This window comes from Anomaloglossus baeobatrachus, chromosome 8 (assembly GCF_048569485.1).
Source record: "Anomaloglossus baeobatrachus isolate aAnoBae1 chromosome 8, aAnoBae1.hap1, whole genome shotgun sequence".
NCBI lineage: Eukaryota > Metazoa > Chordata > Amphibia > Anura > Aromobatidae > Anomaloglossus > Anomaloglossus baeobatrachus.
The window spans coordinates 8,620,961-8,632,974 of NC_134360.1; the positions used below are offsets into that span (position 1 = coordinate 8,620,961).

Below are 12,014 nucleotides of genomic sequence, written 5' to 3' on the forward strand. Positions count from 1 at the left end.
TCTTCAATGTAGCAGAGCTGTGATATCAGACACAACCTGTGCACGGATGGCACAATTTTAAAAAGACAAAAAAAAAGAAAAATGCCAATTTGTTTATAAGGGCTCCTATAAAAAAATAAATACATAAATAAATCAATCAGATTGGAATGGAGTACAGAGGTAGATATTTATTTTTTTGACCATGACTTGGACACATGTGAATCAGGTCTACTCCTAGGCAATACCAGGGAGCCGACATCCTCTCAGCGACCTTCACACCAGCTTATCTACCTCCAGAAGAAGATAGAAGGGAAAAAAAATCACTGAAGGCACCTTCACACAGATTCTGTGACGCAACAACGACCTCGCCCGCGATCTCGCTACGTTTGACACATAACATTGACCAGGCCCCTGCTGTGAGATCACTGGTCGTGCCGGAATGGCCTGGACCATTTTTGATCGTTGAGGTCCTGCTGGGTAGGATGCATCGGTGTGTTTGACGCCTTACTAACGACCTCGATGACGACTCAGAGCCGCTAATCGATGTCTGAATCGTCACACATCTGCCGTGTGACAGGGTCCCAACGGCCACCGAGATCGTTATAGAAGTCGCTACGGTCGCTGTATCGTTGCTGTGTCATTGGGAAGGTCTGACTGTGTGACATCTCACCAGCGACCACGTAGCGGCTTACCAGCGATCCTTATCAGGTCGCATTTTTGTCGGGATCGCTGGAAAGTCGTTAAATGTGACGGGGGATTAGGTGTGAAGCTCATGGATCAGCCTCCGCCATGATGCACTGAGAGACTGTGCTTGGTGTGATCAGTCATCCTGTGCTTGGTGGAGACCCCATAATGTTACAGAGCGGGGGACCGAGCACAGAGTGCAGAAAAGTCACCACTGCTCTTCTGACCCCATAACTGCAGAGTCCACACCTCCTCTCTGGTAACATCAGCACTCTGCGGTTTTTGTTCATAACCTTTCTGCCGTCCTTCCCCAGCAAAATCTATGGGAAATCCAAAATGCTGTGCACACTGCGTCTTTTTTTTTATAGGTTTTGCTGCAGAATTTCTGCAGCAAAAAAAAAAAGTAGCATGTCCTTTCTTTTCCACAGGTACCTGCGTTTTTGCCATAATGGTAAAAATACGCAGGGACCAACCAGCGGCAAAAATGCAACAAACCGCGGCAAAAATGTGGGTGCGTTTTTTGTTGCGGGTACAGAATTGTCTTAAGAAAATCCAATTTCCCAGTGTGCACAGACCCTAAAAAAAAATTGCCCAGAACTAGAAAAGGCATTTTTATATTCCCAGAGACAGCGCTGCCCCCGTATCCACAGGCGCTGGCGAGTACTGCGGCTCTGTACTAGTCACATGAAAGGCAGGAGCTGCAATACAAGGCACAACCTGATGGACAGGAGCGGCGCTGTGGCAGAAAAACAAAATGGATTTGATTTTGAACCCCCTAAATTCCCACCTTCCCCGGATTATTCCTGATAACTGTTCGGCTTTTTCACTTTCATCATCTCCAGTCTTGTTTACCGTCCGAGCCAAACGTCGAGATGAATCCGTTTCCAGTTGGGCAGGCAGATGAGAGCGGAGATCTTCCCTTTCAGAAGCGGTGCCAGAGCCTCCTGCCAGGAAGACATCTGCGGTCAGATGGCCGCTCTTCACCGTCCGCGTGCTGCTCTCTGAATCCCACACGGAGAAGACACTGGTTGAATGAGGGTTTAATCTCATCGCCGACAAGAAAGTGAGGAATTAGCGAGATTAATAAGGCGGGTGCCGGATCAGCCGCCCGCGGAGCCGTCCTCCAGATTGCAGGTGCAGATAGCGCTCTTACATTTTCTCTTTGATTTCTCTATTTTTACACATTGATGAAACATATATCATTGATGTAAGGCCATAGTCGCCCCTCCACCGGAGCACGATGTCTTCAGCTTAATGTCAAGATGAGCGCCACAAGCCACCATGATGGCGGATGGAGCAGACCATAGCCCGGCAGCCTTGGTACAGGACCAGTGCCACCAGTATGATGAAAGGGTAAAAGAGAAAATCGGACCACCTTTCCATTCATTAGTGGGGGTCTACATGAGTGATAATGAAGTGACAGTTACACCCTCACTCCATTCATACAGGGAACATGGGGCTCTGTCTAATTGGGGGTGGTCTGTTATGAAAACCCATGATCATATTGATAGGTCATCTCATTAAACCTTTAAAGCTACGCTCCCATTAAAGTATTTATCCTCTTAATAAATTGCAATCATCATATTATACAGCACTGTGCACTTACAAGTGTTCATTTTCCCTTCTACCCAGTTAATTCTTCTCTTTTCCATTAGGTCTATGACATAATGTGACTAAAAACAGACTCGTGGAATACTATTAAGCTCTAGGTAGAAACATGGAATCTATATTTCACCCATGATGTAATTTCAATGAATCTTGGCCCTCAAAATGGTGGAACAAATCGTACTTATTTTATAAAGTGCTTGCAGTCCTTTATAATAAAAATACCACAATTTGTTCCACCATATTGAGTGCCAACTTTCATTGAAATTACATTATGGGACTGGATCCGGCTTGTGCACCACTCTTGATAGAAGTGAAGCAGTTACTCACATTGTAGTTCTAATGATGACTCATGGGGGGAAATATCAAAGTGTTTTATGTGATCAAGTTTTGTAATTCTAATGATGACTCTGGGGGAGGGGAAAGAGACTTCCTGTTTCTACACAGAGCTTAGAAGGCTTCAGCGAGTCTGTTTTTAAGCACATGATGTTGTAGACCTAAAGGAGAAGAGAAGAATTAACTGGGTAGAAGGGCAAAATGAGCAATTGTAAGTACATCGTGCTATATAATATGTTGATTTTTTTTTTCTTTTTGCACTTTGCTTGTTTGTTTTTTTCTTCTCTCCTCCTTTACAGAGCCATAAATATTTGACAAATTTTAGTTTTGAATGACATTAATAATATTATTGTATAACATAATAAAAAGCAGGGGCAAAAAATTCCAAACCAAGTAAAAATGGTGGAAAAATGCAATTCATTGTTTTTTGGGGGGTTTAGTTTTACAATGTTCGTTGAGCAGAAAAACTTGACCTGGTAACATGATTCTCCAGGTCGGTGCAATCACAGATCACAGCAACATCAGGCTTGTATAGCTTTTCAGTATTTTAGTAGTTAAAAAATGTTTACGTTTGTGTCACCATTTTTCTGAGAACTGTACTTTTTTCTTAATTGTTCTGTCCATAGAGCCTTGTGAGAGCGTGTGTGTGTTTGTGCACCAAAGTAGTTTTTATTGATACCAGCTATGGGGTTTATAAAACATTTTCATCACTTTTTATTGCAATTATTGAGAAATGTGCAACAAAAAGTTCTGGCATTTTAATTTTTATTTTTTTTTGCAGTTTACCAACTGGGATAAATAATGTTATATTTTACTATTATTTCAGGCCATTGCGCACACAGCGGTACCAGATATATATATTTATTTTATTTCTTACATTTTTTCAGCTATTTACGTTCAGGGTATAAGGGCGTGAATATATTAATAAAAAAAAAACTTTTAAATGCTTCTTATCTTATTTTTATTGGTCCACCTATCGAACATTACTTGCTCACCTATAAAATACACTGCAATACTGTAGTAATTCAGTGTATTATGAAGACCTCGGGGACTATTCTTTCATGTTACATTTTTGGTTATAGTTTTTTGTATTTTCCTTTTTTTGTTTTTTTTTTTACTCTCAGGCACCTTTAATAGAAGGCCACGCTTCCTTTATATCTATAGTAATAATAGCACAAGCTACTCCCTGGGCAGAGGAGCCGCAGCTCTCGATGTCGTGGACTCTGAAGGCTCAGGACTCGATAATGTAAGAGGTATAAACACAGAGCTCCGCTTCCCTGGATGGAGCCGTACCAGGTCCACGTGGGACCCCGTGGGCACACGCACCATCTGACCGGCGAAGTTCACCAATCAATATTTTATTATTTTACTATTCTTGAAACTTTCACCTTCACAAATTACACAATTAAATAAATCCATTATCTTCTCCTTAACCCCTTCACCCCCCGGTGATTTTCCATTTTTTGTCTTTGTTTTTTGCTCTCCTTCTTCCAAGAGCCGTAATTTTTCTATTTTTCTGTCAATCTTGCCATATCAGGGCTTGTTTTTTTTTGCGGGATGAGTTGTTAAATAATACCATAAAAGTTTCACAATATAGTGTACTGGAAAACAGAAAAAAAAATTCCAAGTGCGGAAAAATTGGGGTATTGTGTTCACTATATGGTAATATTGAGTTGGCAGTATGATGCCTTAGATAAGTACGAGTTCGTAGACACCAAACATGTATAGGTTTACTTTTATCTAAGGGGTTAAAAAGAAAAATTTCAGAAATTTCTCCAAAAAAAGTGGCGCACTTTTCACGCCATTTTCCGCCACTAGCAGCGTTCTCATTTTTTGGAATATGGGCCTCAGTGATGCTTTATTTTTTGTGTCTCGACCTGACGCTCTTAATGGTACCATTTTTTGCGCAGATCCTATGTTTTGATCATCTGTTATTGCATTTAGCGCAAAATTTGTAACGGTTAAAAAACATAATTTTGGTGTTTGGATATTTTTTTTGCCGCTACGCTGTAGATCGGGCATTTCTGAACATGGCGATAACAAATGTGTGTATTTTTTTTAACCCTTTAATTCTCAATGGGGCAAATAGGGGGTGATTTGATCTTTCAGGGTTTTTTTTTATTTTTTTAATGTTTTAAAACTTTTTTTTATGTCACTAGTCCCCCTAGGAGAGGAGCAGAAATGCTGCGTTCCTGTTATAGCCGCCGCTCTGTCGGCTGTAACAGGAACTATGGTATGATGGAGACATGAGTCATCACATGACCCTGTGCTACCATGGCAACCATCAGCTCTCCTGTCCGATGGTGGTAGGATAGGCGCATTCTCCACTGTGGCGCTTGAAATCGCGCTGTCCCATTTTCACCTGCAGGCTATTGATCAGCTGCAGCGGTCACATGACATCTCACCGGATGTTGATGCCGAAGACCGGCGGGGATACAGCAGCAAGTGCAGAGCGAAGTATAGGATTGTTATTTTTTTTGTATTACTCCACAGTGCCCATTGAGAATATTTATTTTATTTCTTTGAAGTGATAACCATGAGGCTAATAAGTGTTTTTCCTAAAGCTGTACCCCCGAGGGGCCTTTACCTTGGGAAGGTTCGGCTCCGGAGCTCTTTAATGAACACCTGGCTGCCGTTCTGCACCGGCTTCACGTCCGTGGCCTGGCCCGTGTCGTGCTTGTGCCAATTTCTTTTCTTTTTTACTAGAAGAAACCAGAAAGAGAAAAAAAAAATTAAATCACAGATTTGCCCAACTCTGCATCAATTAATAAGAACTGGCTCAGGGATTACTGCGCTTCACGAGCCCTGGACCTTCACAAGGCGATCTCTGCAGTGTATTGACGACTGCCTGCAGCGGTCACTTGTGGTAGATACCACATCAGCACTGCACAGAATCCAAATAATCTCATCCCACCCGCCTTCCTGGGAAAACATGGCAGCAAATGGAAATGTGATGCAGGATATGACGCCCCATTTACTGTTAGTGCCGAAATTTACATATTATCCAATGCAGGAATAATGGCCTTTTCCCAAATCAAATCACAGAAGTTTAGAGGAAGCGTTAAAATTAAACGGAGTCATTAAATGTAACGTACAAAGTCAACGGAGGGCAGATGCTGAAACTCTAATTAATGGAGGACGTTACACGTGTCTGCGACTGACCACCATCCCATCCACGTACAGACCTGCACCTAGCCGAGGGCTGGGGGTTTGGAGAGAAGTCATTTTTTTTCTTTCTGCTAAAACAAAGACAATTACTTTTTGGGAAGCCATACACAAGATCGCTGCTGGCCGGACGTTCACTGAGCTGATCGTCATCTCGCCTGACTCCCCCATACAACTGTGTAGTTCAACAGAGAAAAAGGAGAAAGTGGAGAAAGCTACAGCCGGAGGCCGGATTGCGTCATGTCGGGGTGCAGCCGGGGGCCCCATTCACATCACATGAGCAACAAGTTGGGTTGACATTCATTGAATATTTCTGGAAGTCTCGATCCCAGGGTGTTTACCTGAACCCCAGCTGGATGGGAATTTACCCCAAGAAGAAGGGGTAAAAGCGCCAAAAACGTAGCTACTTCGATCGGCCATAAATGTTTGAAGAATGTGAAACCCACCGTTGTCCCCTTCCCCATTGATAACATTTAAGGTGGCAGCCACATCCATGCACAGAATTAAAGGAGAGGAGGCTGTATATGTGTCTGTGGTCATCTCCATTGACTTCTATGGGAGCTACAGAAACAGACAAGCGATATTAGTGACTAGAGGGGGCTGCACACATGCAGGGCCACATGCAGCCGCCGCCTTCCTTCTGGATACAGGCATCTCTGAAACCTGCATATATTACACATTTATCATATACTCTAAGGTACAATTTCACCTTGGAAAATACAGCGGTCACCAGGTCAGAAGTGGACAGTTTTTGCACTTTCTTTTTTATTCTTGTGGTAATTTACCTAAAAAAAGCCTTTTTTCTTTAAATCTGCCATAAGGTTTCCCGAGATATGGGCATTTTTACTTAGTGTTAATTTTTATGGTCTTTATAGGATCCTCGGGGGCGCGTCTTTCGGCTGCTCAGTATAATTACACTGTACGCCATGCCTCTATGCTGAAAAAAAAAAAAAAAATAATAATATAGCTCTGAATAAAAAGGCCCAGATCTCTGGAACAGCACAGGAGGATTGAAAAACAAAAAACAAAGGCATAACTGGGAGAAGCGGGAATGAAATAAGATCAGAAACGGCCCACTTCTGACGGGAGGACAGCTCCTCTCTAAACGGCTGAAGAAATGCTCTTCTTGCGGTCTCAGTCCTGCCGCGCTCCTGTGTGATCCACTAAGTACCACGTAACAGACGTGGTCTAGCAGAAAGTTCTCATACAAGGGTTGCCCGCACATGTGATTGTCTATTCTCGCATGTATCATATTCCTTCAATAATTGTACAGAGGTAGCCATTTATTATGTCACAATGCCACATCTTCAGTGATGACTGATCCCTCTGACGATCGGCCACTGATCTGTCCACTCGTCTCTGTGGCCTCGGCTCCAGATTTCTGCCACGTTCTTTCTGGCCGGGAAGGGGCTGTGTCCTCCATGATTTATAGCTCTTCTAGTTTGTTCAGGTGGCTAAGAAGCGATTTAGGGCTACGGCCACTACTACACAAAATACATCAATCTCGACCCACGCTACCAGAAACCAGCAAACCTGATTACATTACTGTGAATCAGAGCAAAAAAAAAAAAAACTATAAAAAAAACTACCAAAAAATAAAAATTTATAAGAAAAACTTGGCTCCATCCTTACATTTTCAAGAATTTTGTTATTGGAATTTCTCATGGTAACAAAATCCGTGTCTTGCCTCAACTCCTATCACAGCCACATAAAGACACGTGACACGCACCTCTCCCGACAGAGTATCGCAAATTCATGCTGTGGGGTTTGTTTTTTTTTTTCTAAAGCTGATCATCTCACCCCACTCATGTCTGCTATGATAGGCAAAAAATATCTCATGGCAAAAAAAAAAAAACTTCAGTTATTCACATCCCTAAATCTTTTAATTTTTTTTTTTATTCATCAATTGTGCTATTATGTGCCACTAAGTACATCCATACTCTTATTACAGTAATATACACCTTTTATCGTGTAGATTGCATCATTTTGTGTCTGCAGCTACAGCTCTGATGTTTATGTCCATCACTTCCTCTCTCCAGGCTTACTGTGTGCTAATACTACAAGTTCCATCATGCATTGCTGCAGCCTGTTTGCCAGCACCTAGCACGCCCCCTCCATTCTCCACCCTGTGCTGCTGAAGATATTGGGAAATACCAAGTGTCAGAACAGCCCAGGAAAGGTACCAGCCCATCTGGCAATTGCTAGATGGCCAGTACAGCTTTGCCACTGTTTTTCTTTAGCAAATTTTAGCACTTTTCAGCTGTCCAGGTCAGTGATCGGATTACCGAAACCCTTTGCTTTTGAAATGCATGTCACAGCAGTTCACTAGCAAAGGTGTCGGTCCCTGCTGTTACTGCTGAATGAAACTGTAGGTTCAGCTTGTGTGCGGCAGTGAGGCAGACTGATTGTGTCTTCAGGAGGCATGCTCAGGCAGCTGTCATTCTTCTGTCAGGAGCCCAGTGACAACTTCCTTTCATGTTGTCTTATTTCTGTGCCAGAAAAGGAAGTGTCAGACATAACAGAAGAGGAAGAAGGATCTGCATAACAGTCCGGTACTATATGGTCCCTGCTGAGATGCGCTCATAGAAGCCATACATCCAATACAAATATATATCAAAAGGTATTGTATGGAAGAGCTATGATAAGAGGGTGAAAAAGCAGTGGAAAACCCCTTTAATAGAGGATTATTGAAGTATGAAGCTGGGTGGTAAAAGAATAGATAATGGTTTATAATTAGTGATGGGCAACTACTCGTGTTTGGATAATGGTTACCGAATACCGAGGACTATTCCAGTATTTGTCAAAGCAAAAAAATGCTCAGGTCCGCACTTCCCCACTGACCTGTGTTAGGTTCATTATTTGTGACGAATGCCGGAATAGAACTTTGTGATTCGTTACAAATAATCCGAACACAAATAGTTACTATTCACCCATCACTATTTATAATAACTAAATATAGTATAAAAATCCAGGTCTAGCTATGTCTTATCTCATATAATCAGCAGCAAAGAGCTCATTCCACCAAGAGATAAAAATCCCACCCTGACCTCAATAGCGACAAGGACTCCGTGCTGGACCCGGGGAGGGTGAGTAAAGCACAGTTTCAGCTTTGTTAAAACAAACTGAAGCTGGGGGACAGGAGGGTTTTGTGAAATTGGGAAACCCCTGTAATTTCTCCTGTGCTGATAAAGGTCTTCTTTACTAGGCTGCAGCCTCATCCTTCTGACTAAGCTTTATTTGTTTGCTTTATTTTCCAAAGTCATGTTTGCAAGACGAGGGAAAGATTGCCAAATAAAGGAGTCCCCCAACACAAGAATGGCTGGACTCCGAGCTCCAGAGACTCAGGCGGGGGCTTATAAGGAATGGGTGTCACACGGAGTTTTACACAACAGTCGCCAACTGTCATGGCGGCATGAGACTCTGTTCACATTGCAGATTCTGACACTCCTTCCAATAGTTTCATTTACACAGGCAGACTCTGGCATCGACCAGCTGTGTGCTAATTGATAGAAAGGCTAGCAAGAGTTAGCTCTGCTAGCCTGCTTGTTAGACTTCAGGGATCACATGTTGTAAGGAAGCCAATCACATCTGATCTTCTCCACCCACGCCGACTATAGTTTTTGCTGTGGTGTTGTGCTGGAGAGAGTAACCTGTGTTTGGTGGTGTTGTGGAGTTTACCCATTGTTTTGTTTCCTCCCAGCTCTTGTTTTCCTCCTAATTCTAATAGTCTTATACCTCAGCATGTGCGTGCCATGTGACAGAATTTTGTTTTCCCCTGTTGTCTATTTCTGTATGTTAAATTACACTCCTGCCCCGGCTGCGCCTGGGGGAGGGAAGGGGGTATAATATCAGGGATGGTCAGGAGTAGGGTTAGGAAGGAGACTCGGATATCCCCCACCATTAGGGGTATCTCTGAGAATACGAACAGCACAAGGTCCCTAGTCTGAGGATCAACTTTGGGGCCCCGGTTTCCCGCTATCCCCATAGTCCCTGAGTGACCGAATTCTAAATGCCTGAAATGTATGTCCCCCGACACATTATCGGGGGACAATCAGGAGGCCCCCGTACACATTACTAATCAGATCGACAGGCTGCCGACCACCCTATGAATGAGCGAAACCCTCGTCCACCTGATGAAATGATCTTCTGTGTTATACAAAAGATGATCGTTCTCGGCAGCATATCACCCAATGCAAACAGAACTTGTGCTGCCGAGAGTAATGGCGGCCTCCATTCACCGATCTCTTACAGATCACTCCATGCACATTGTGCACCCGACTAAGCAAGCGATTAATCTACCAACGGTCAATGTCACCGCTCATTACATGTAAAGGAACCTGAGCTCTTCCAGGCTCTTTCTGGACCCCAATCATCCCCCTATTATATTATCACCAGTGACCTCTCCGGTGCCGCTGTATCCGGTCGCTGCACGTGATCGGCTTTATCTGTATTCAGCTGTGAATTTACTCCTTTGTGTAATATTCTAAACCTCAGAAAAAAATATAAATGCAATAGACTTTCACAAGCTCCAGGCAAGACCGTCAGTAAGGGCTATGTATATATCACAAGAGGGCAGCCCGTAGAGCAAGTGGTGGCCCCCAGGGGCCAATTAAAGGGTTATCCAAAAAGACCCCAATGACGAGCGATATCACTGCAATATCTGCTAAATACAATACAAAACACAATGTCATTGTAATCTATGAAAACGTTATATATCTAGAAATCGCTTTATTTACAAAACGTTCAAACAAAAATACATATAAAAAAAACAAGAGTAACCGGATAATACAAGAAAACACAAAGAGGACGAAACATCAAATAAACAGGAGCACGAGGAAAAATAACAGATCAAACAATGTCAGAGAGAACGACGCCCGAGAAACCGAATGGAAATCAACAAGTAGAGGTGATGTCGGGGATCCGGATAATACCGCCAGACAAAGCAGACCTATACAGGGGCGCGACAAAGCAAAGCCGGAAAATACAAGACAAAGCAATGGCTTCATTACCAGGACACCGGCACGTCAAATACGGGAGCCTCGGGATCAGTATTTATCAGACCTCCTCTGGCAGAGAATGCGTCAAGATGTATTCTCCAAATAGCAAATTATCTTTTAGGTTCTGCAAAAAAAGAACAATCACCCGGGGTCCCAGGGACTACAAAGAAGATAATCAGCTAATAAAAGAATCGCTGACTTTAAAAGGGGTTGTCTAGTGATGTCAACTCCTTATCTAAAGAGTATTTTATAGTGATGAGCGGGCACTACCATGCTCGGGTGCTCAGTACTGGTATCTAGTGATGAGCGGGCACTACCATGCTCGGGTGCTCAGTACTGATAGCTAGTGATGAGTGGGCACTACCATGCTCGGGTGCTCAGTACTGATAGCTAGTGATGAGTGGGCACTACCATGCTCGGGTGCTCAGTACTGGTAACTAGTGATGAGCGGGCACTACCATGCTCGGGTGCTCAGTACTGGTAACTAGTGATGAGCGGGCACTACCATGCTCGGGTGCTCAGTACTGGTAACTAGTGATGAGCGGGCACTACCATGCTCGGGTGCTCAGTACTGGTAACTAGTGATGAGCGGGCACTACCATGCTCAGGTGCTCAGTACTGGTAACTAGTGATGAGCGGGCACTACCATGCTCGAGTGCTCAGTACTCGTAACAAGTGATGAGTGGGCACTACCATGCTCAGTACTCGTTACTAGTGATGAGCGGAAACTACCTTGCTCGGGTGCTCAGTACTGGTAACTAGTGATGAGCGGGCACTACCATGCTCAGGTGCTCAGTACTGGTAACTAGTGATGAGCGAACACTACCATGCTCGGGTGCTCAGGTGCTCAGTGTGATGAGCGGGCACTACCATGCTCAGGTGCTCAGTACTCGTAACTAGTGATGAACAGGCACTACCATGCTCAGGTGCTCAATACTGGTAACTAGTGATGATCGAGCACTACCATGCTCAGGTGCTCTGTACTCGTAACTAGTGATGAGTGGGCACTACCATGCTCGGGTGCTCAGTACTGGTAACTAGTGATGAGTGGGCACTACCATGCTCGGGTGCTCAGTACTGGTAACTAGTGATGAGCGGGCACTACCATGCTCGGGTGCTCGGTATTGGTAACTAGTGATGAGCGGGCACTACCATGCTCAGGTGCTCTGTACTCGTAACTAGTGATGAGTGGGCACTACCATGCTCGGGTGCTCAGTACTGGTAACTAGTGATGAGAGGGCACTCACA

General features: G+C 43.8%; 1 protein-coding gene across 3 annotated transcripts in view; it reads right to left on the reverse strand.

Moving 5' to 3' along the window:
• PHF2 (PHD finger protein 2) overlaps positions 1–12,014 on the reverse strand; it is a 361,868-nt gene that overhangs the window by 149,648 nt on the left and 200,206 nt on the right. For all 3 annotated transcript variants that reach the window (XM_075321276.1, XM_075321279.1, XM_075321278.1), the window contains exon 3: positions 5,192–5,306. In XM_075321276.1, coding sequence (XP_075177391.1) covers positions 5,192–5,306 — 115 coding nt within the window. The remainder of the gene's footprint in view (positions 1–5,191; positions 5,307–12,014) is intronic.